The 24,986-nt window shown below is 43.6% G+C and overlaps 1 protein-coding gene across 2 annotated transcripts in view; it reads right to left on the bottom strand.

Annotated features, from left to right (window-relative positions):
* Window positions 1-24,986, bottom strand: part of SLC12A7 (solute carrier family 12 member 7) — a 684,227-nt gene that overhangs the window by 418,399 nt on the left and 240,842 nt on the right. For both annotated transcript variants that reach the window (XM_077491822.1, XM_077491823.1), the window contains exons 3-5: window positions 19,876-19,998; window positions 9,615-9,761; window positions 3,287-3,341 (exon numbers count right to left, since the gene is read on the bottom strand). In XM_077491822.1, the coding sequence (XP_077347948.1) occupies window positions 3,287-3,341; window positions 9,615-9,761; window positions 19,876-19,998 (325 nt within the window). The remainder of the gene's footprint in view (window positions 1-3,286; window positions 3,342-9,614; window positions 9,762-19,875; window positions 19,999-24,986) is intronic.

Genomic DNA, 24,986 nt, shown 5'->3' with positions numbered 1-24,986 from the left:
TCCTGAAGGAGAATGTCCGACCATCTGTTCGTGTACTCAAGCTGAAACTAATTTGGGTTCTGCAGCAGGACAATGATCCTAAACACACCAGCAAGTCCACCACCGAATGGCTGAAGAAAAACAAAATGAAGACTTTGGAGTGGCCTAGCCAAAGTCCTGACCTGAATCCTATTGAGATGTTGTGGTATGACCTTAAAAAGGCCGTTCATGCTCGAAAACCCTCTAATGTAACTGAATTGGGACAATTCTGCAAAGATGAGTGGGCCAAAATTCCTCCAGGACGCTGTAAAAGCCTCATTGCACGTTATCGCAAATGCTTGGTTGCAGTTGTTGCTGCTAAGGGTGGCCCAACCAGTTATTAGGTTTAGGGGGCAATCACTTTTTCACACAGGGCCATGATGGTTTGGATTTTTTTTCACCTTTAATAATAAACACCTTCATTTACAAATTGCATTTTGTGTTTACTTGTGTTGTCCTTGACTATTGTTTAAATTGGTTTGATGTTCCGAAACACTTAAGTGTGACAAACATGCAAAGGAACAGGAAATGAGGAAGGGGGCAAACACTTTTTCACACCACTGTATATATATATATATATATATATATAGTTTTCGGGTTCTATTTAATTTTTTAGCAAATAAATGATGATTTTTACATGTCGAAGAGAAATGTCAGAATTGTCCTGGGTGCTGCAGAACGCCTGATGGCGCTCCCTGCATGTTGGGCCTCTGTATCTGGCCATGCTGTGTAAAAGTCTCACACATGTGGTATCGCCATACTCGGGAGTAATAGCAGAATGTGTTTTGGGGTGTAATTTGTGGTATGCATATGCTGTGTGTCAGAAATAACCTGATAATATGACAATTTTGTGAAAAAAAAAAATATTGATTTTGCAATTGTGGGGAAAAATTACAACTTAAAAAAACTCACCAAGCCTCTTACCAAAAACCTTGGAATGTCTTCTTTCCAAAAAGGGGTCATTTGAGGGGGGGGGGGGGGTATTTGTACTGTTCTGAAATGTTAGGGTCTCAAGAAATGATAGGCCAACAGTACTACAGTACTTCAGGTTTGATCAATTTTCAGATATTGGCACTATAGCCTTTGGACTCTATAACTTTCACAAAGACCAAATAATATACACCAATTTGTACTTATTTTTAACAAGGATATGTAGTATAAATTTTGGCCAAAATTTATGAAGAAAAATTACTAGTTTGCTAAATTTTATAACAGAAACAAAGAAAAAATAGATTTATTTTTTTTACTGAATTTTCGGTCTTTATTCTTTTATAGCACAAGAAATAAAAAACCCAGCTGTGATTAAAGCGGAGTTCCACCCTAAAGTGGAACTTCCGCTCATTGAAACCCTCCCCCCTCCATGTCACAGTTGGCACCTTTCAGGGGTGAGGGGAGTGCAGGTGTCTAAGACAGGTATTTGCACCCACTTACGGGCATAGACTTCCACGGGAGTCTATGCTTCTTCCTGTCTGGCTGTGTTGTCTGCTGGGACACACACGGTCCCAAAAACAGCCCGGACCATTCCCATTACGCTGCGCGACTCGCGCAGTAGGGAACCGGGAAGTGAAGCCGCAACGCTTCACTTCCTGATTCCCTCGCGAGAACAGCGGCGGCAGCAGCCGAGAGATCGATCGGCCTCAGCTGCCCACATCGCTGGACCCTGGGACAGGTGAGTGTCCATTTATTAAAAGTCAGCAGCTGTAGTATTTATAGCTGCTGGCTTTTCATAATTTTTTTTCCAGTGGACTCCCTCTTTAAATACCACCAAAAGAAAGCTCTATTTGTGTGAAAAAAAGGACAAAAATTTCATATGGGTACAGTGTTGCATGACTGAGTAATTGTCATTCAAAATGTGAGAGCACCGAAAGCTGAAAATTGGTCTGGTTAATAAGGGGGTTTCAGTGCCCAGTGGTCAAGGGGTTAAGGCCCTTGGGTTGTATCGTGTTTATTGTATAAATCTAGTAGGCCTTCAGAAGAGACAGTTATGTATACCCCCTCTTACTGGACATGTTCAATTACCATGCTCCTAAGTTCATGTACCCGATTTTTTTCTGCAACAAAATGCACAGCCATAGATTGGAGAGATCAATAGGAACATCATTTGCGGTCTTAGCCAAGGTTGTCCGTTTGTCACTTTGTTGTCTCTGAAATCTCCATTTAAACGGGCCAATCGTCTTAACAAGATATACCAATGAACATGGGCATTTTAAAAGATATACACAATATTCAGTGTTAACACAATTATGTATCCAGTACGGCTTGCCGCCATGTGGACGTTTAAAGATTTCACTGCATATTAAGGAGTTGCAGACAATTACAACATTGTAACACCTGTAGCATATGACAAATCAGCCTGGGGACTGATTTGTCATATTTCGGTCCCTTAGAGACCTTCCATGTCTGGAAACCAATAATGGCAGGTTCTTTAACTCTGTAATCAGGCTATCATCAGTTTCAAGAATATCAAGGTTCAGTGTGGCTGCGCATCTGATCCAGTGTGATTGACAGTTGAACCTGTGTATAAACAGCCTAGCCACAGTTTTTGTTTAGGTCCTACAGCTATTCATGGTGGCTTTGTACAATCGTACAGGCCACTAAAACTTTTCCAGTCCACTCCCTATTAAAGGCTGTTCTATGCAGTGACTGGCCCCACCGTTCTCTTCCAAACTGTTTTGCTCAACTGTGTTCTCTCAAGGGAAGCAAACATGGTCTGCCTCTGTAGTCGACCCTTCTATCTGTTGTCATCACACAATGCTCTCATTCTCTGTAGAGCAAATGGCAAAAATGGCCTGGTCATTAAGGGGGTAAATCCTTCCAGGGTTGAAGTGGTTAAAAGGTGTTTCGGTGGGGGGAGGGGGGGGGGGGAATACTGTATTAAGTTTTTTTCATGCTGTTCCTCCTTTTTTGGGATTTTGCCTACCCCTGCTCAACAGCGACTGAGAGCATTGTGTGAAGACAACAGATAGAAGGGTCCACTACAGAGGCAGACCATGTTTGCTTCCCTTGAGAGAACACAGTTGAGCAAAATTTTTTTGGAAGAGAACGGTGAGGCCAGTCACTGTATAGAACAGCCTTTAATAGGGAGTGGACTGGAAAAGTTTTAGTGGCCTGTACAATTGTAGGGATCCCATGCGGGAGACCGTGGGGTAAGCAGACTCAGTTTGCTCTAATTCTGATCAAAAACATACAGTGTCAATAGGAGGAACACTGGTATCCTTAAGCTTGGATTTAATTTCAGGTGAAGGAGAGGACTATATTTTTGGCTTACCTGGTACAACTCCATTGGTTGCAATTGCACTCATAGATATAGCAGTTAACATTGTCTAAAATAAAAAAGGAAATGGTTACTAAATACATTATTCAAAGCAATTAATAAAAAAATGTAAGAAAAACTCTTAAATTTGAATTTTAAATTTTTAATTGAATTTCTTTGACCCCCAATATATTAAACCTCACTTTTTGAATGAAGGCTGCAATGTAATCTTTCAAGAGTGGCCCGGTGATTGTTTTTTTCTTTTCTTGTTTAAAATTCTAACAATATAACAACCCAGACTTTTCTGCATTATTCAGTAAATAAGACATCATTCATTGCTCTCTTCCTAGCCATCTTGGTCTTTGGGGCATGCCCATCCACCTTTGGTGTTCAAGCATCTCCAATATAATTCACAAGAGATTTGGCAATTTATTTATTAAGGATTTAATTTAACCACTTTCAGACCGGACCACTTTGCTGGTAAATGGCCAGAGGTCTTTTTACACTTTGGCACTGCGCTGCTTTAACTGGTAATTGCGCGGTCATGCAATGTTGTACCCAAACAAAATTTGCGTCCTTTTCTTCCCACAAATAGAGCTTTCTTTTGATGGTATTTGATTGCCTCTGCGATTTTTATTTTTTGCGATATAAACGTAAAAAGACCGCAAATTTTGAAAAAAAATGATATTTTCTACTTTTTGTTATTAGAAAAATCCAATAAACTCAATTTTAGTCATACATTTAGGCCAAAATGTATTCAGCTACATGTCTTTGGTAAAAAAAAAGTCAATAATTGTATATTTATTGGTTTGCGCAAAAGTTGTCACATCTACAAACTAAGGTACGTTTTCTGGAATTTACGCAGCTTTTAGTTTACGACTGCCTATCTCATTTCTTGAGGTGCTAAAATGGCAGGGCAGTACAAAACCCCCCCAAATGACCCCATTTTGGAAAGTAGACCCCCTAAGGAAATTGATAAGAGGCATGTTGAGCCCATTGAATATTTTATTTTTTTGCCTCAAGCGATTGAATAATGACAAAAAAAAAAATTTTTTTTTTTTTTTACACAAAGTTGTCACTAAATGATATATTGCTCATGCATGCCATGGGCATATGTGAAATGATACCCCAAAATAAATTTTGCTGCTTCTCCTGAGTACGGGGATACCACATATGTGGGACTTTTTGGGAGCCTAGCCGCGTACGGGGCCCCGAAAACCAAGCACCGCCTTCAGGCTTTCTAAGGGCGTAAATTTTTGAGTTCACTTCTCACTACCTATTACAGTTTTGAAGGCCATAAAATGCCAAGATGGCACAAAACCCCCACAAATGACCCCATTTTAGAAAGTAGACACCCCAAGCTATTTGCTGAGAGGCATGTTGAGTCCATGGAATATTTTATATTTTGCCACAAGTTGCGGGAAAATTACAAACTTTTTTTTTTTTTTTTTTCACAAAGTTGTCACTAAATGATATATTGCTCACGCATGCCATGGGCATATGTGAAATGACACCCCAAAATAAATTCTGCTGCTTCTCCTGAGTACGGGGATACCACATATGTGGGACTTTTTGGGAGCCTAGCCGCGTACGGGGCCCCGAAAACCAAGCACCGCCTTCAGGCTTTCTAAGGGCGTTACAGTTTTGAAGGCCATAAAATGCCAAGATGGCACAAACCCCCCCCAAATGACCCCATTTTGGAAAGTAGACACCCCTAAATTTAGGGGTACACTAGTGAGACTAGGTAATAAATGGCGGGTGCCCTGAAACTATAAAAAAATAACGAACCAACCAGCGTCACCTGTAACAGTTATATGGTGATCACTGGTGAAAGGGTTAACTAGGGGGCAATCAGGGGGCTTTATGCGGTAGTATATGGGGGTCCCTGGCGCTATAAAAAGCTGCAGCGAACCTAAATACCTACCTGCCTAACTAGCGTCACCTGTGACACTAATACAGCGATCAGAAAAACGATTGCTTATTAGGCTGGGTTCACACTGGAGCGATGCGGGAACGCCACGAATGCGCGGCGGGTTCCCGCATCGCATGCCTCCCGGCGGCAGTTCACACTGCCCTATGCGAACTGCTGGGAGTGTCAGTGAAATGTTACTGACACCCCCAGATCAGTTCGCATATCGCAGTGCGATCTGCAAACTCGGATCGCATGGTGTGAACACCCATGCGATCCGATTCTGCTGCGGGCCAAAAAAAGGGTCCCGTGCGAATTTGCGGCGGGTGTGGCGGGTGCGGCGAATGGCTGAACTCGAATCGCACAGAGATCGGATGTGATTTGCACTGCAGTGCGGTGCGAATCACATCCGTTCTCATAAACCGCTGCAATGTGAACCCAGCCTTAGTGACACTGGCGACGGGGGGTGATCACGGGGTTAAACCTTTATTGGGGGGGTTAGGGGGGTACCTTAGAACTAAAGGGGGCTAACCCTAACTGCCCTAACAGTTATTAGTCACAAATGACACCCGCCGGGTGATCAGGGGGTTAAACCTTTATTAGGTAATAAATGGCGGGTGCCCTGAAACTATAAAAAAATAACTAACCAACCAGCGTCACCTGTAACAGTTATATGGTGATCACTGGTGAAAGGGTTAACTAGGGGGCAATCAGGGGGCTTTATGCGGTAGTATATGGGGGTCCCTGGCGCTATAAAAAGCTGCGGCGAACCTAAATACCTACCTGCCTAACTAGCGTCAGCTGTGACACTAATACGGCGATCAGAAAAATGATCGCTTATTAGGCTGGGTTCACACTGGAGCGATGCGGAAACGCCGCGAATCCGCGGCGGGTTCCCGCATCGCATGCCTCCCGGCGGCAGTTCACACTGCCCTATGCGAACTGCTGGGAGTGTCAGTGAAATGTTACTGACACCCCCAGATCAGTTCGCATATCGCAGTGCGATCTGCAAACTCGGATCGCATGGTGTGAACACCCATGCGATCCGATTCTGCTGCGGGCCAAAAAAAGGGTCCCGTGCGAATTTGCGGCGGGTGCGGCGAATGGCTGAACTCGAATCGCACAGAGATCGGATGTGATTTGCACTGCAGTGCGGTGCGAATCACATTCGTTCTCATAAACCGCTGCAATGTGAACCCAGCCTTAGTGACACTGGCGACGGGGGGTGATCACGGGGTTAAACCTTTATTGGGGGGGTTAGGGGGGTACATTAGAACTAAAGGGGGCTAACTCTAACTGCCCTAACAGTTATTACAGTCACAAATGACACCAATGCAAAAAAAAAAAAAAAAAAAAATTACATTGGTGTCACTGTGACTGGGGGGCAGGGGTAATTGGGGGGGTGATCGGGGGGTAAAGGGGGGGTGTGAGTGTGCCTGGCATGTTCTACTGTGTGTGTAGAGTGTTGGTGCAACTCACCGATCCGCTCTCCTCCGTGTCGGAACGCAAAATACCGACACGGAGGAGAGAATACATCACTTCCTCTCCTGTGTTTACATTACAGGAGAGGAAGTGATGTCACGGGGGATTTCTATTCGTCGGGAGCGATCGCGAGGGGGTGGCCATGAATGAATGGCCGCCCCCTCGTCCCGGATCGCTCCCGGACGAAAACCGACCGCCGCAGGCACCGGGCGGGGGCCCGATCGGGCCCCCGACCCGCGGGAGGCAAGGGACGTACATGTAAGCCCTTATGCCTGCCCGTGCCATTCTGCCGACGTACATCGGCGTGCGGCGGTCGGCAACTGGTTAAAGGATAGGAAAACTGCCAAAGCTTCCTTATAATTTAGCCACCACCTCACTAGCCACCCCCCCCCCCCCTCCAAAATTGCTGTACTTGACTAGATCTAACTCAGGAGGTCAGTGGCATTCTTTACATCCCCCTGATCGCTTTTCGATTTGATGACTGTGCCTGTGCAGTTGGGCCCCATTGTCAGGTCAGGAAGCCATCAGAGGAAAGTAAACAATGCTGCAGGCCTCGGAGCAAAGTATGCCAATCTGCCAAGTTAGAATCTCCATAAACATTTTACTATGGGGCATTACGATTTGTAGATCAGCCTTTAACAGTGCCATTTAACCTCTTCGCACCTAAAAGGCAAAACTAATGTTAAAGCCCAAGAACAATTTTGCAACCTTGGCATCACAACTACTTTGTGCATCCAGGTGGATTATACTTTGTTTTGTTTTTTTTTTCCAGGAGAAAAAGGCAATGAATATCTCTTGATATTTATTTTTTATTATTATCAAAAGGAAAACTGGGCCAAAATGGAGGAGAAAGAAGAAAGAAGAAAGAAGGAAGAAGGAAGAAGGAAGAAGGAAGAATATATATTTTTTAAATTTAGCTGTATATTTCTTGCTACTACCATAATCAACCAAAACAAATTCTCCTGCTCCTGACGATCGTAGAGATCGAGTCCAGAACCAGTAGTGCATATATTCCTTTTTATTCTTCTAAAACACACTGGCACATACCAATTTAAAAATTACCTTTGACCCTGATCTTGACCCTTACCTGACCCAAACGGTAACCCCGACACTAACTTAGAGCAAACCCTGATTTAACCATTTTTTCTTTGTTTATTTTTACACATACAGTTTTGTTTATTTATTTGTTTATTTCTTTCTCCCTTCAAGGAGAGATGCAATGCATCTTCACTCAGAGAGAAAGAAAACACAGGGGCAGGTTTCACAGTGACTGATCACTGCGGTAGCCAAATCAGTGGCTATCGCAGAAATCAGGTGACCCGGGACTGGGTGTTCTGGGTCCCGATCATTCGTACGGGACATGCGGCTCTGGTGAGACCCCGGTCTTTGTGCTCCCAGCACAAAGACAGATATGCATATATGGGATAAGGAAGGCAAAAAAGGAAGAGAAGCGGCAGGCAAATCCTAGTGCAGCATTATTTTATTTGATTAAAATACAAATTGTTCACAGTATAAGGTGCACTTACATAGTGCTAATAAGGGTAGGTACTTTCCTGATCCAGCATCAAAGAAGAGCCACCGTGGTGTCGGCTGCAGAACAAATGAAGGAGGCTTAGCGGTGCCTTTGAACACGTTCTGATTGGTCAGCCACAGTGGTAGGCGGCTCCCATCTCTAACAGCTATGGAACACTCCTACACAGAGTTACACAGCCAGCATCCTCCCCAGGTCCTTCGAGGCTTCAGCTTCCCGCTGACACACAGCATTCGTAGACTCTTCTAAAGGGACACCACAGCGGCTCTTCTGTGATGCTGGATCTGGAAAATACCTACCCTCACTAGCACTATGTAAGTGCACCTTTACTGTCAACAATTTGTATTTTAATGGAATAAAATAATGCTGTACTAGGACTTGCCTGGCACTTCTCTTCCTTATTTGCTTCCTTTTCCCATAGTGATCGGGTCGTGTCCCCCAGCCCACACCTGAAGCAGCCTCGTTCCCTTTGTAACATTTGTTTCAGAGAGTTGATAGGGGCGTACCCTCTAGAACTCTATGTTTAACCAATTTTAGGACTCTGATCGATTTTTTTTATTTTTTTTATTGTTTTTTAAATTGTTACATTTTTACCTCTACAATATATTTTTATTGTTGCTATTGATGAACCAGCATACTTATGCATGTCCTCCCACTATTTTACAAAATCAGGCATTTCAGCTTTGAGCGTTACCACCAGTGCTTTAGGTGTGTGTTTTTTCTAATGTAGATATGCAGCCCCGTGGAATAAGCCTAATCCAGTGAGGCTGCCTACTGTCAGTAAGAAGGGATTAAGCTGGCCATACACACAAAGTACGACATTTAGTCGGTTCTTGATAGGGGTGGAATTTGCCTAGTAGACGGCCCTCTGGAGCTGTCAAAATACAATAGCCGCAGTTAGAGCTTTATCCACCCTTACTGTAAAAGAATGGCTGGAGGAATCCATTAGACTTTTCATGGCTGATCATACACAATATATACTGTGTATGAACAGTTTTAGTTATGGTTTGGTCATTTGGCTAGGGTTACATTATTTTACACATACAATGCTTTTTTGACCCTTATTTTCTTGATCATTTTCATTACAAATAAGACATGAATACGTCAAGCACACATCTGTTGCCTGGCAATATCCAAAACATGCATACCTGGCTCAATCTATAGGTTTATGAATGTTTGTAAATAGAGATAAGAGAGGAGAAAGAACAGGTATATGCTTTTGCTGTTACTTATCACAAGGGAAACAATAGCAAGAAAACAAGAGCTTCAAACCTGCCCATTTAGTTAGTCCCTAAAGAAGTCCCTTTTAGGCATTTGCTAGTATAAACCTCAGAAATGGAAAACTTCTTTTAACGAAGTCCATATTTTCTCAAAAACAAGCTAAACAATCTATGCCCTAAAAAAATTAACCAAATACTTACACATGAACAGCACATCAGAACGATGCAAAAAGATTCAAGTACTCCGGCATTTCCTACAATCCACGTTAGTCGTAGAAAAAGTATTACGCCAAGTATGTTCTGTAAACATGGCAAGTATACTCCAATAAAGGTTCCCATTCGTGTCTCCTACAAGAATATTTACATTCACATTAATACTTGAATATTTTTTATACGAATACGTTGTTTCATTTGATATGTGTCTACGTAGCATCCATTACCTTGCTCATGCATACACGTTAATGTAGAGAGGTAGTCAAGCAACGTTACATTCAAATAGAAAAACAAAAAAAAGACACCCTAATTGGTTACATGAGCATACAATCCAGAAAGGCTGGTGTGGATGATTAAATGATTGGCTTGTACTCCGTTTGATATGCGATTCTTAGAGCACAAACTTGCCTACAGGTAAGCCTTACTATAGGTACAGTAAATATCTCTTAAACCTGCATGGCACTGCTTTGGGGTCGCTGCGGCTTGAGATCGTGCAGGTATGGGCATTACTTGTTGGGGGTGCGGCTTTGCAGTCCTGGTTAGCACCAGGAAAAGTAGCTTTAGCCCAAGTTTCCACTGTTGTGGCCTGGAGATCACGCAATTTTGATGGGACTTGGAGCAGTGCCTGTGTGTTCTTGGGGTCTGGGGACCTCCGGTCGCATCGGGGTGGGACTGGTGTGGTGCAGGGACTGCTGTGGGGTCACGCAGGTGTGGACGGTGCTTTTTGGAGGTCATGGGGTGCGACTTGTGCAGCTTTGCAGTCCTGGGTTGCGTGACAGGTTGCACTGGTGGATACGTAGCCTTGGAGAATGGTTTTTTTTTTTTTTTTTAATTTTTTATTTGGTTTTACAAATAAAAGGTTACAGAAGATAACTGTACAGAATAAAAGTATACAGATACAAACACTTATGTAGCGAGTAGAAAAGAACCAATGGCAGTATAGTCCCAGGGTCGGGGCAAACGGACCCGAGTGGGTCTCAATAGCCTATACAATCCGAATATACCAGAGATATGAGTAAAATCGGTAGCCTCAGGGTCACAACCTCTAGAACAAAGAAAAGACGAGGAAACACACAGTTATTATGAGAAATGCACATCTTAGGGTCAGAATGTCAAGGTGGCCTATAGGCCGCAGGATCTCCCCGGGGAGACAGTTTAAGTCTACCCAAAGAGCCAGCCAGATCCTTTTGGAGATACCAAGCCGTAAATCGGAATGGATGCATTGCTGTCTGAATGTCAGCGTGAGTTAAAGTGACCTCCATATAGTTACGCCATCTCGCAAAGAAACGGTGTGTAGGACGAGGAGTTCTGGTGATGGCGTCCAGTCGTTCCATATAAAAAAGTGATTCGATAGCCTTTTGTACCGCTAGCAACGTGGGGGGATGTTTGGATATCCAAGATTGCAGAATCGTCCTACGAGCAACAAGAAGTGCCAGTTGTGCCCAGTGAGAAACAGACGTCGGAATCCCAAGGATTCAACGTAGGTAGTTACTGTGTCCCAGTAGCTTGCTATGGCAGGGCATTCCCATAGACGATGGAGTAGAGTGGGGCGAGGTGAAGAGCACCATGGACATATTTTCAAGTTCATATTGCTGTTATCATTGTACATGGGGTAGTAGGCCCTGTGAATTATCTTAAATAGTTTTTCACGCCACGTTTCGGAGAGTGTGAGTTTACGTATTTGCCGGTAGCCATCCATAATTTTAGTAGGGAGATTGTCATCCCCTAGGAGGGTCGTCCATTTCTGGAAAGGTGTGAGATGGTATTTATCCAAATAGTATTGAATGAGGTAAGAGTAAAGGTTGGAAATGGAATATTCCCCCGAGTTCAACACAGTGTCAATGAAGGACTGCTGGAAAGGATTCGTCTGGGGCCCATATTGCGAGCTCAAGTAGTCGATTAGCTGGTTATAGTAGAAAACATGGGTCGGAGGTAGCGAGAATTCCTGAGACAGGGTCTCAAACGACTTAAACTCACGATGATCCGCATGATATAAAGCTTTCGTGGAGGCGAGTCCCTTGAGTTTCCATTGTGAATATGTGCTGTGCAAAGTGGAAGGGATGAACATAGGGTTTCCTTGAATGGGCAGAAAACTCGAGATGGTTGTTGGTAGTCCTAATAATTTGCCTATTTCTCTCCATGCAATGTTGGTGTCTCTGATACGCAGATTAGATTTAGGATGAGGTGGCAGAGCATGTAGGTTGGAGTGAAGGACTGCTGCCAATGTGTAAGGAGAAGCCATAGCCCCTTCCAGATGTACATTACAATACCTAGAGGTGCCCGAAAGCCAGTCTAGACCCTGTCTTAACAAACATGCAAGGTTATAAAAACGAACATTGGGTAAGCCCGCACCCCCCTCAGCCTTCGGGAGGCATAATTTAGGTAAAGCTATGCGCGCTCTCTTACCCGACCATATAAAGGTAGAGGAGAATGCTTTTGATCTCCACTCGTTGCCTGTATCAAAGACACCTGGGAGCCAGAAATCTTGCTGACAGATAGGGGATCAAGTACTTGTTTCACTCATAGGACCGCAGATCAATTTGTGGCCTTTTCTTTTTGGATGTATTTGTTGTTGTTCTGTCACTCGCTGTTGAAGTGGGCCTACTGTTGGAATTGTGGACTGTTCGTTTCTTTGTCGGTGGGTGGGCGTGCAGGGTTAGCAGGGGATACTTCTATATATATTTACGATTATGTGCGAATGGGTCAAAATTAGGCTACTTCCTCCACATGTTTTTCTCCTTATTAAAGAGAAAATTAATTCTCTAAATCAACATTGACTATTTTTAAACCTTATGCTGCTAGTAAATATATTTAAAAGTTTTAAACTCTTTTTACATCTTTCAGTTACTTTCTGGTTTCTAGGCCCAGGAAGATGAGGTGCCAGCGCCATTTACCTTATAGAATGGAGCTGACTGCACCGTTCTAATCCTGTGAAGCTAAACTGATCTGTAAACTTTTAAGAGGCGAGAGCTGCGAAGGGAAAGGAGGGAGAAGGGGGGTGGAGGGGTGGCTGTGCAGACTGTAGAGAGACAGCTGTGGAGATGTTGAGGTTGTTCTGCAGAGGTCAGACCTAGGTATGGGGGGGGGGGGTTATTTGTGCACAGTGAAAACTGTGTGGGGAGCTGGGGGTGCGGAGGTGAAATACTGAAGGTTGAGAGCTATGGATTAAGGGGGAGCTGTAGCCAGGGGTGCAGAAGTGAAATGTGGAGGGACAAATAGATAACGTGGGGAAGAGAAGGGGGGTTGAGCTGTGGGGTAGGGGGGAGAAGGTGATCTGTGTATAGGGGAACGAGAGGGTGACCTTTGAACGGGGAGGGAAGGTGTGCTGTTGATGGGGGAGAGAGAAGGTGACCTGTGAATGGGGAGAGGGTGACCTTTAGACAGGGAGACCTTGAGCTTCAGATGGGGAGGGAAGGTGAGAGAGGGTGACCTCCCTGACTGGAGGGGGTGGGAGTTGAGCTATGAATGGGGAGGCTAATATTTTTTATGCACACTTAGTGATACACACTCCTTCACTGCACAACTTTGTGTGTTACACTTTCCTGAACTTCAAATTGTGCGTGAAACGCAGTTCTGAGCCTTGACCACACCCATTATTTGGCATTATTTTACTTCTCTAAGCAAGGAATGGCAAGATTGGGAGCAGTAGGAGTGGGATTGTGGGTGGGAGTGGGAGTGGGATTGTGGGTGGGATTGTGGGTGGGGCTGAGGATGGGGTGTTGACTGGGGAGGGTGGGTTCCTGCACCTATTCTCTGAGAAAAAAAATCCCTAGTGGGTAGAATGTGCAGTAGAATAGTGCAGAGTGTATGGAGGTGGGTAGAATATGCAGTAGAGGAGTGCAGAGTGTATGGAGGTTGGTAGAATGTGCAGGTGAGAAGTGCAAAGTGTACATCGGTGGATAGTATGTGCAGGATGGCGTCAGTAGGGATGTGTTAGTAGTTTATTTTATTAATTTATTAGAATTTTTTTTTTTTTCACTTTTTCTAAATGCTTTTTGGGGGCCAGTGGGTGCAGTCGATGGTGTCAGTAAAGCAATGGACATTGTCAGAATTGTTTTTATTCTTCCAATTTTTTTTAATCGTTTACAATTACATTTTTGTATTTTTTTTTTCACAGTGATTTGGGTGGGGGTGGGGGGGGGGGGGTTAGTGAACAGTGTCTGTAGCTTTTTTTGTTTTTATTATTTTATCTACTATCTTTTACTATTTCGTTTTTTATAGTCATTTCCAAATAATAAAAAAAAAAAAAAAAATTCACAGTGCTTCTGAGAACAGGGTTGGGGGGTATGGTGCAGTGGACAGTGTCAGTAGTTTATGTGTATGTATTTATTTTTTTACAATTTCATTCTTTTCACAGGAAGTGCAGGTCTCTAGATGAAAATGCTATTTTTCTTTTCCCTTGCATGTCCCCCTCAGATCTACAGTGCCTTGCGAAAGTATTCGGCCCCCTTGAACTTTTCAACCTTTTGCCACATTTCAGGCTTCAAACAAAGATATAAAATTTTAAATTTTTGTGAAGAATCACCAACAAGTGGGACACAATTGTGAAGTGGAACGAAATCTATTGGATATTATGATCCAATGTTGTCCTAAATGACTGATGGTGATAAATAGAATCCACCTGTGTGTAATCAAGTCTCTGTATAAATGCACCTGCTCTGTGATAGTCTCAGGGTTCTGTTGAAAGCGCAGAGAGCATCATGAAGACCAAGGAACACACCAGGCAGGTCCCTAATACTGTTGTGGAGAAGTTTAAAGCCGGATTTGGATACAAAAAGATTTCCCAAGCTTTAAACATCCCAAGGAGCACTGCGCAAGCGATCATTTTGAAATGGAAGGAGTATCAGACCACTGCAAATCTACCAAGACCTGGCCGTCCCTCTAAACTTTCAGCTCAGACAAGGAGAAGACTGATCAGTGATGCAGCCAAGAGGCCCATGATCACTCTGGATGAACTGCAGAGAACTACAGCTGAGGTGGGAGAGTCTGTCCATAGGACAACAATCAGTCGTACACTGCACAAATCTGGCCCTTATGGAAGAGTGGCAAGAAGAAAGACATTTCTCAAAGATATCCATAAAAAGTCTCGTCTAAAGTTTGCCACAAGCCACCTGGGAGACACACCAAACATGTGGAAGAAGGTGCTCTGGTCAGATGAAACCAAAATCTAACTTTTTGCCCACAATGCAAAACGATATGTTTGGCGTAAAAGCAACACAGCTCATCACCCTCAACACACCATCCCCACTGTCAAACATGGTGGTGGCAGCATCATGGTTTGGGCCTGCTTTTCTTCAGCAGGGACAGGGAAGATGGTTAAAATCGAGGGGAAGATGGATGCAGCCAAATACAGGACCATTCTGGATGAAAACCTGTTGGTGTCTGCAAAAGGCCTGAAACTGGGATGGAGATTTATCTCCCAACAAGACAATGATCCCAAACATACAGCAAAATCTACAAAGGAATGGTTCACAAATAAACGTATCCAGGTGTTAGAATGGCCAAGTCAAAGTCCAGACCTGAATCCAATCGAGAATCTGTGGAAAGAGCTGACAACTGCTGTTCACAAACGCTCTCCATCCAACCTCACTGAGCTCGAGCTGTTTTGCAAGGAAGAATGGGCAAGAATTTCAGTCTCTCGATGTGCAAAACTGATAGAGACATACCCCAAGCGACTTGCAGCTGTAATCGCAGCAAAAGGTGGCTCTACAAAGTATTAACGCAAGGGGGCCGAATAATTTTGCACGCCCCACTTTTCATTTTTTTATTAGTTAAAAAAGTTTCAAAAATCCAATAGATTTCTTTCCACTTCACAATTGTGTCCCACTTGTTGGTGATTCTTCACAAAAAATAAAAATGTTATATCTTTATGTTTGAAGCCTGAAATGTGGCAAAAGGTTGAAAAGTTCAAGGGGGCCGAATACTTTCGCAAGGCACTGTACAGTGACTGCACTTCCAAGTTCACTTGCAGTGCAAAATGGATTTGCCTTCAGTAAATAACCTGACAAATTCCCTGCAGACGGCGGTAGAGGAGAGAAGGGAAGCCGTTTGCGGGGGGGGGGGGGGGGGGGGTGGTGGTTAACAGGAGCATGATACAAGAGCTGGAGGAGGAGGAGATCCCAGGGAACAGTTGTGATGATCGGTGTGGCAGAAGTGACAGCTACAAGCACCAATCTCCCTGTATGCCATTTCAGCTGACAGCTGAGAAAGAGAAAAAGAGAGAGAGAGAGAAAGAAAGAGAGAGAGAGAGAGAAAGAGAGAAAGAGAGAAAGAGAGAAAGAGAGAAAGAGAAAGAAAGAGAAAGAAAGCGAAAAAGAGAAAGAGAGAAAGAGAGAGAGAGAGAGAGAGAGAAAGAGAGAGAGAGAAAAAGAGAGAGAGAGAGAAGCGATGCATACTAGAACATTATGCCAGGGTTTAAAAAACAAAAAAAAAGGGTGCTGTTTACTATCGCTTTAAGGTCCACCTGAGAAGGGGAGTTGAGGTCCTATTAAAGGAGCAGTGCACAATAGGTGTGTAAGAGTAAGGCCTCGTACACACGATTGGATTTTCCAACAGGAAATGTGTGATGACAGGATATTGGTGGAAAATCCGAGAGTGCTCCATCGGACAATTGTTGATGGATTTTCTGCGGACAAATGTTGGATCGCAGGCTTTAAAATTTTCCAGACAAATTTCTGTTGTCGGATTTTCCAAGCGTGTGTACACAAGTCCTTCAGACAAAAGTCAAAAGTACAGACATGCATGCTCGCAAGCAAGGACGAGCCAGAAGCGGTCGGTCTTGTAAACTAGCATTCGTAATGGAGAATTCGTGACATGGCAAATTATGAAATCTCGAAATACAGCGCACATTCTCTTCTTATTTAATGGGATAATAATGAAGCTGCTTTGTTGGGGATACTGACGGAGTTATTGCAGACAAATTTTCAAAGTCTTTTTCTCTAGTGATATCAAGATTATTATTATGCTTTTTTTTTTTTTTTTTGGGGGGGGGGGAAGTTACCACAACAACATTATCCCGTAGTTTTTAAGATCAAAGATACAACTATGGTGTCCTTTGTCAATTTTACATTGTATTTTTTTTTCTGTAATTGCCTACTCCCAAACTGTAATTTGAAGTAAAACAAACACATAGCCAAGTATTATTCTACACAATTTTTTAGTATGGATTAAAAAAAGAAAGCAAATAAAATTAGACATGCTATCTGCCAATAGAACTTAACCAAAAAGTGCATTCTATACATCCAAAAATATAGAAAATATACCAAATCAAATCATTCAATCAAAAATATAATGTCAAAGCAATAACTCCAAGGCCAATAATAAATAACACTTCATCTCCGATTCCACAACGTGGCTGGTTGACGAACGGCGGTTCAGAAACAAACTAAAAAGCATGAAATGAAACATGTGAAATGAAAAGCGTGAATCACTCACCAAACTTCTACTAACACGAAATTAGCAGGAGGAGCCCAGACAAGGAAAGCACTAAAAAGCTTAAGAACAAAACAACATAGTACGTCACTATGTTCGTATTTGTTGGCCAACAATTCCTTGTTGTTTGTATGCAAGACAAGTTTGGGCCAACGTCCTTTGGACAAAAGTCCACGGTTTTGTTGGCCAACAATCTGATCGTGTGTACAAGGCTCAAGAGTGATTTCTGATGTGATAATGGAATTTTTGACCTAAGGCACAAGAAGAGGGATTAAAACAAGTTCACAAACTCAGATAAAAATAATGATCCAGGAGGCTCTAGAGCCATTCAATCATTTTTACAAGGCTCAAAAGGTACTACCCTCCACCCGCAGTGGTTCCTTGGCTCTCCCATTCCTCAAAAGGAGCTCAGGACAGCAGTAAAACTACTAAAAAATGTAGAGCAAGAGGAGCTTGGGGAACGGAAGACACCCCCCCCCCCCAAATGCAAATGCACACGTAGGGCTTGCGTGAGTATGTAAACATAGATTCCACAACACATGCGAGGTATCACCACAAAATTTGTCACAAGAGCAATAATTTAAAGAACAAGGTACCCAAAACCCACTTCCAGCTATCTGAAGATGGAGTGGGTACCATCCCTGCATCAATACACAGCACCAAAGAGTTACCCTGCTAGGTCCTAAGAATATGGGTACTTTTGGTGAGGGAACCCTCCACAATCAATTCAATACCAAAAAAAGCCAATATATAATGGTATATTGCTCTACCTGTCACCATACTCACTAAATTGTCAGTTATGATTATTGCATGAAACATACCACTTATACCTCTCTAAATATATAAAACTCAGCTCCCAATTGTTGAAATATAATCAAAATCTTTATTCCATATAGATTAAAAATTATTCCACAAACATAAAAACTTTTCCTGGCCCATCCTCCTGTCAGCACACCATGATCAGAGACAAAAATTGAAACAAAAAATTCCATCGAGAACAGACCAAAAAACGGTCTTCTTAGTTAGGGAGGAGCTGCCTTTTATTCAGATATACAGGTGGTAATGTGGGGCTCCAGAGGAGAGGTTAACCTATGACACTGTAAACAACCAGCATAGAGCCAATTGATCATATGTGCCCCCAGTGAGTAACTCACTAGACTGCCCGTGGTCCACACCAGGCTGTCACAGTTGATCCAGCGCGTAGCCTAAAGGCATGCATTCGCTCACTGGCCAAGCGAAGGGGATTACTGGATCTATATTATTCAGTCCAGTCCTATATTATCCAGTATGTTGCCAAGCTCGGCTGTTGATTGAAGATCTTTGCAGGAAGAATCCAATAAAAAAAAAATAAAAAAAAGGACCATTTAGGACTGCAGTGCTGTGTTCTTTTTATCCTTTTTCTGCCTACTCCTGAGGATGGCGCTATAATCCTATAATCAAGAAAAAAAATGCAGAGCTGTGCCCTCTATATGTGTTTGCAAAAACATTATAAAATCTTTCATGTCAGGGATATAAATAATAATAATAATAGGTCTGCAAGAGACCAGGCAGAGGCCTAGTTACTCTGGAAAACATAGATAGGATGTGTGACCCTGCCAAAGTCAAACTACCGTAGCAATGTTTTTATGCTTTTATGGATAAAGACAGGACCATGCATACCCAACAGGCAAGAGTCTCGTTTTCGGCATTTTAACCACTTAACAACCGGCCCATAGCCGAATGGCGGCTACAGGGCGGTTGTTTAACTCTGGGAGGACGTCATATGACGTCCTCCCAGAATTCCGCTCTCGCGCGCACTCGAGAGCATCCGTGACCGCCGGGTCCGCACGGATCACGGTAAACGGCCATTCATCGCGGTCTTTTACCACGTGATCGCTCCGTCAAATGACGATGTTATGATTTTGATGTCATTCACGCTATATTATATATATATATATATATATATATATATATATATATATATATATATATATACACACACACACACACACACACACACACACACACACATATATATATACACACAAAATACATACACACACACATAAATATATACAGTATATTTATTATTTTTATTATTGGGGGGGGGGGGGGGGGAGCACAAAGCTTCCTGGGATGAGCAGTTTCTCAGGCACAGATACCAAATACAAGAAGGTAGTGACAAAACAGTGCAGTGTTTATTTGTGATATTTACACGTTTATATACAGGTGCTGTACAGTGTCTCAGAAAACAAACAGGAAAAATAATAGCAACACAACAGCCTAGCCGTGTCTTGGCACTAACTATATCAAAATACAGGCCCTCACTACCAGGCTGACCAAGCCTACAGCTTGTCAGCTTCCACATATACAGCTTGTTAGCTTTTAGCAACCTCTTTCTTTCGCATACAGGGGTCGTCAAATTTCCCAGGCTGAAAGCACTGGCTGGCTGTCTATGGCGAGTTTAAATTGGCCTGGGGGCAAGGACCAAGGTCTGAACTGGATTGTGGATCAGAGATCCCTGAACATCTATGAGAGGAGCCCGTGAGATGTATAAACCCCAAATAGGAATTTTCCCTCAGCTCTCTCTGGGATGCTGTGCTACATATACATACACAAAAACACTATATATATATATATATATATATATATATATATATATATATATATATATATATATATATATATATATATATTTATTTATTTTTTTTACGAGTTTTTTTTTTTATAGATTTGAACTGCGTATTAAAAAAAGGTAATCTTTTGGCAAGGATGATAAATTATAAATGCCAAAATCCAACAATCAACGCAAATAATATAGAAAACTTGAATACATTACCTTAGTTTCCTTTCTTTTACGATCTTCATACTCTTCATGTTCTTTGACGCCCTGTGGTAAGTTTGTGTAATTTGCGAGCTTGTTCAGTAATGAAGACACCATTGGATTGCTGTCCATTTCTTCCTGAATAAGTAAATTTATACAAAAGTTTTATTTTACCATGGAGTAAATAACAGATTACATTTACCTGAATCCTGGGCAACATAACATTTGGCTAAGCCCTCCAAAATGATAGCAGTAATCTTATTTTACTTTAAAACAGCTACAATGGCTACAGCAAACAAATGTTCAAATTGGCAGGCAAACAACTTAATTAAATTACAGCAGCACGGGCAAATCCCACTGCCATAGAGTGCTTTCTAACCACTTAAAATCATGTTTTTAGTCTTTGATAAAAATAGTATGTACATCCAGCAAAATATCTGTTAAACCTTCTTTTTAACAAGAAATAGTAAAACCTTAGAAAAAATGTAGTGAAATTTCAGCCCGCTATTAATTCTGTGATTTTCTAAAGCAATTTGGAACTCCCATACACTTACCTTAAGGGTCAGACGGGTCCCTGGGTCCCTCCTGACTTCCTAAAGCTTCTAAAAGATTAGAAAATGTAAACAGTATACTGCCTGGCTGCTTTGGCAGAGGCAGCCAAGCAATGTCTTGCAATGGGGGTTACTTATGAAAGGAAAATCCACTTTGCACTACAAGTGCACTGAAAGTCGCTGTAAAACAGAGGGGGAAATGTATAAAAACAGCATTTTAGCCTGCACATGATTGGATGATAAAATCAGCAGAGCTTCCACTCATTTCAGATCTACCGCTCAGATTTACAGCGACTGCATGTCTAAGTGCACTTGGAGTGCAAAGTTTATTTTCCTTACGTAAATAACCTCCAATGTCTTACAGCAATGATATACTGTTGTAGCATATACTTTGATCTATTTGCGCCAATTCAATTGTGTGTTCACTATTTTATGCTGTGGTTCCTCACGATGATACGTACATCACTACAGGCCACAGTCAGACAGCAAAATGCTGGTGAGCATTCTTGTGAGATTTTGAACACCCAGCTTTCCAGGGATGCAGTAATGTCACCAAAACCTCCAAAATGTGTGAGGAAGTCAATTTCGTGGGATGTATTTATACTGTTTTTACTCTCACAAAGCTTTATTTTCAGCAGCTTTGACAAGCTATTTTTAGTTAGGAGGTGGTATGGAGCTGTTAGCCACATGCACCTTATATTTTCATGAAAGATGCACTTTTTTTTTTAAAACAAAGGTGCTTTATTGTTGTCAAAACGGGCAAGACAGAGCATACAGGTTAGCTTAGAAAAAAACAGTACAAAATGCTTGGATATCATACAGAAAACAGGGATGTACACAACCGTAGTTGACAATTCGATTGATTTAATATAAGATAGCGAACAGGGCTGCTTCTATCAAGGCTTCCCAGGAGGAGAGAGAAGGGGGCTGGGAGGGAAATCCACTTCAGGAGCATCTCCTTCTTTGCATAAAACTGGCAGTAGGATATCAGTTTTAAATGATGGGAACGCTGCGCATCATCATGAACCCTCGGGTGTGACTGGAAGGGTCAACTGTAGCCTAAGATTAAATTTCACCACGTTTTGCCCAGACTTGGGGGTCAGGCAGGGTGTGGAACTGCTACAAGCCAGAATTGGTGGGCCGGCGACCATTAATTGGGACACACAAACCTACGTCTGGTAGCTACCCACACCATCCAGGTGGCCCTCGTTGGGCCAGAAACCTGCATGTACACCTTTGGGCCTCTATATACAAAATTTCATAGATTAGCCAGAGAGCCCAAGGTAACTGCTTCCAAACAGATGGCCACGATTGATCCAGAGCCCATGAACCACCACTGGAGTGTTACCAGCATCGCAGCCCAGTAGTAAACCCTGAAGTTGGTCAAGGCCAATCATCCCAGGTAAGCTGGAAGCCACAAGGTAGAGCGTGCCAGTTTAGGACGGCTGCCATGCCAGAGAAATTATCCCACACATTGTTCAATTTCTCTAAACAGGGAAACCGTGATCCATATCGGATAGTTCCGGAAGAAATATTTAAATTTGGGTAGCAACACTAATTTTAAAAAGGAGGTTTATCCGTTCCAGTAGATTAAGGGGAAGGTGAGCCAGAGGAGGTACATTTGGCTTTCAGGAGTCGTCAACAGAGGCAGAAGGTTCTTATCCATAGTCGGAGGAATTTTTAGTCACTATGACTCCAAAATAATGGAATTCCTCCACCCACCGCAGAGGGGAGGAGGTAGCCGTCTTAATAGCATCTGCATCTATGAGGAATAGAAGTGACTTGGACCAGTTTATTTTAATACCCGAAAAGTTACCAAAATTATCAAAAATACATAGGACGGCTAACAACGAGGGGCCAGCATCATTAGGATACAGCAATGTGTCATCTGCATACAAGGACAACCGCTAATCCAGCTTTCCCAGCCGAAGACCCACGACATCCAGAGCAGACTTGATCAAGATGGCCAGGGGCTCCAGTGCCAGGATAAACAGACTGAGGGAGAGCGGGCATCCCTGTCATGAAAGGGGGCGGAAAGTTGTTTGTATGGACCCTCGCTCTAGGGGCATTATACAGTAATTTAATTCCGTGTATGAATTTGGGGCCAAACCCGAATCGCTGAAGGACTTCCCAGAGGTACGACCATTCTACGTTGTCGAAAGCCTTTCCAGCGTTTAGGGAAGCAATAACTCTAGAGCCTTGATTGTCATGGCGGACAGACAAGTTTAAATAGTGTCGCCTGATGTTTATGTCGGTTCCCTTCCCTGGCTTAAAACCAGTCGGATCAACGTCAACCAGGTCCTCAATCACCTGAGACAACTGGTTAGCTAGGACCTTTGCAAAAATCTTGGCATTCACGTATAAGTAGGGATATACGCCGCACAATCCTGCGGGTCCTTGCCGGGTTTGGGAACCAACACAATCACGGCTTCATTCATAGTGTCAGGTAGCTCCTCCAAGGAACCATAGTCTGAAAGAAGGGAGGTCAATTTGGGAAAAAGAAGTTCCATGAAATTGCTGTAGAATTCAGATGGCAAGCCATCCATTCCAGGGGCCTTACCACCCTTCAACCGTCCCGTGGCCAATTGAACCTCTTCCAGGGTGATGTCCGCATCCAGCCTCTCTATCCACTGCAGCTAATGTTGGAAAAGAAATAACTTCAAGAAATAAGGTGATCAGAAGGCGAGAAGTCAGCCCGGGAGGAGTATAGGTTCTGAAAAAAATTTTTTAGAAATCGAGCATTAATGCAGTCAGGTGCTGTTAGTATGTGGTCGTTCCTTGTCCATAATGCAGCCAATAGGGGTGGTCGCAATGTTTCCTTACGTCAGCCAGGCCAGCAGTTTCCCATTCTTCCCCTCAAATCCCAAATTCAAACACCTTTTGGGCCGAGCACAGGAGGGCTTTGTCAGTCTGAGCTACTGTAAGAGTGGACAACTCCTGTAGAGCCCACTGCCATGTTTTATAGCGGTCAACATCCGGGGCCTGCACATAAGCTGCCTGTAATCTAGCCACTCTCCCCTCTATCACCTTCAGGGACAGGGCAGCCTCCTTCCGGAGTCATGTAATGCTGGAGATGTATTCTCCCCTAGCCCACGATTTAAAGGTGTCCCATAGCAAAGGTAAGGAAGTAGTGTCTTGGTTGTCTGTCCAATAAGATGCACTTTTAAAAACAGAACCGAGATTGGACCAGTGACCACAAATACCCAGATACCGTCCGACAATTGCATACATCTCTCCTCTTCGGCTCTGTATACAGCCACACGCATGTAGGCAGGTTCATTCTTTACTCACTTCTGTAGGTGGCTGTCAGGAAGGGCATGCCAGCAACCAGGATGGCTGCCAAAGAAGACGACCTGTTACCTCTGCCTGTCAGGAAGGGCATGCCAGCACCCAAGATGGCTGCAGAAGATGATGATCTGTTACCTCTGCCCCTGTCAGGATGCCATTGGTGCGCACACACCCTGTGACAGCTTTTGCAGCCCAAACAGGCTATTTAAACTCAGCCAGTTTCCAGACTCCGTGCTGTCTGCTCTACAGCGTTCTCTGTGTATCCTGCAATTACTTACCCGACTTCCGTTCCTGTTGTGACCCGGCTTGCTTCCTGATGTTCCCGTTTACATCCGACCCTGGCTTGTCCTCCACTCCGCACCCGCCTGCTCCTTCTGCCACTCTGCTGCCAGCCTGTTAACTCGGCCTGTAATCTGCTTCAGCTTCAGACTCTGTTCCTGACGTACCGTTTGTGCATGACCTGGCCTGCCTGTACCTGCCTTCTCTTCAGCCTGGAGGGTGCCACCATCCCTTCTGCTACATCTGCACTTCTGCCTGTGGGGACCGGTTGTCTATTCGCTCCAGCTACCTGCCTACCACTGCTCTGAGATTCCTACAGACACCTCTACAGCCCAGCTGAGTGCTCCAGTCCAGCTCCAGGTTCAGCGATCCCGCCAGGCACTTGTGCGACTTTGCATCTCGGTGCTTCCTGTCAGCTCTATCAGGGGCTCCAAGTCAGAGTTGTAAGAGAGGCCACCCTCTGCATATCAGGCTCCATCACCAGGTACGCGACTGTAGTGCTAGGCTCTAGTTGTAGTGAAGGGGAAGGAAGGCGTGAGGAACTTCATTCCTCCACAACTTCCTACTGTCAAGGGAGCAGCCAACACATTGGACGCTGGTGCCCTGGCTGATCCCGCAGCCATCTAGGTTCAGGGCAGTGTCTATACAAGGCACTGGCTCCCAGGTTTGGCAGACAGTTTGCAAATGTTGAGGATAGGAACAGGTTCCCAGTCTGTCAGGGAAAGTTTAGAGCCAAGGAAAGGTTCTAGAAGAGTAGGGACAGCTTAGAAACTACAACTATCCTCTGCTTGGAGAAACCTCCCAGTTGGGCATGGACCAGCCAGACTACATTCCTGCCCCTTGTTGCAGAAGCTGACAGCTTCCTCCGAAAAGAAAGCCATCGGCTGCAGACTCTGTAAGTTACCCACCGGCCTGGTTATAACGTGTAACTTTCTGTAAATATACTGTTGTCATCTAAGTTGGCCTCTGAGTGATCCCTGTTTGCCGACACACCACGCTGCATCCTGC

The sequence above is a fragment of the Lithobates pipiens genome, unplaced genomic scaffold (assembly GCF_037356315.1).
Source record: "Lithobates pipiens isolate NorthernLeopardFrog02 unplaced genomic scaffold, aLitPip1_a1.2 Scaffold_19, whole genome shotgun sequence".
Lineage (NCBI taxonomy): Eukaryota > Metazoa > Chordata > Amphibia > Anura > Ranidae > Lithobates > Lithobates pipiens.
This window is presented reverse-complemented; position numbering and strand designations above follow the sequence as displayed.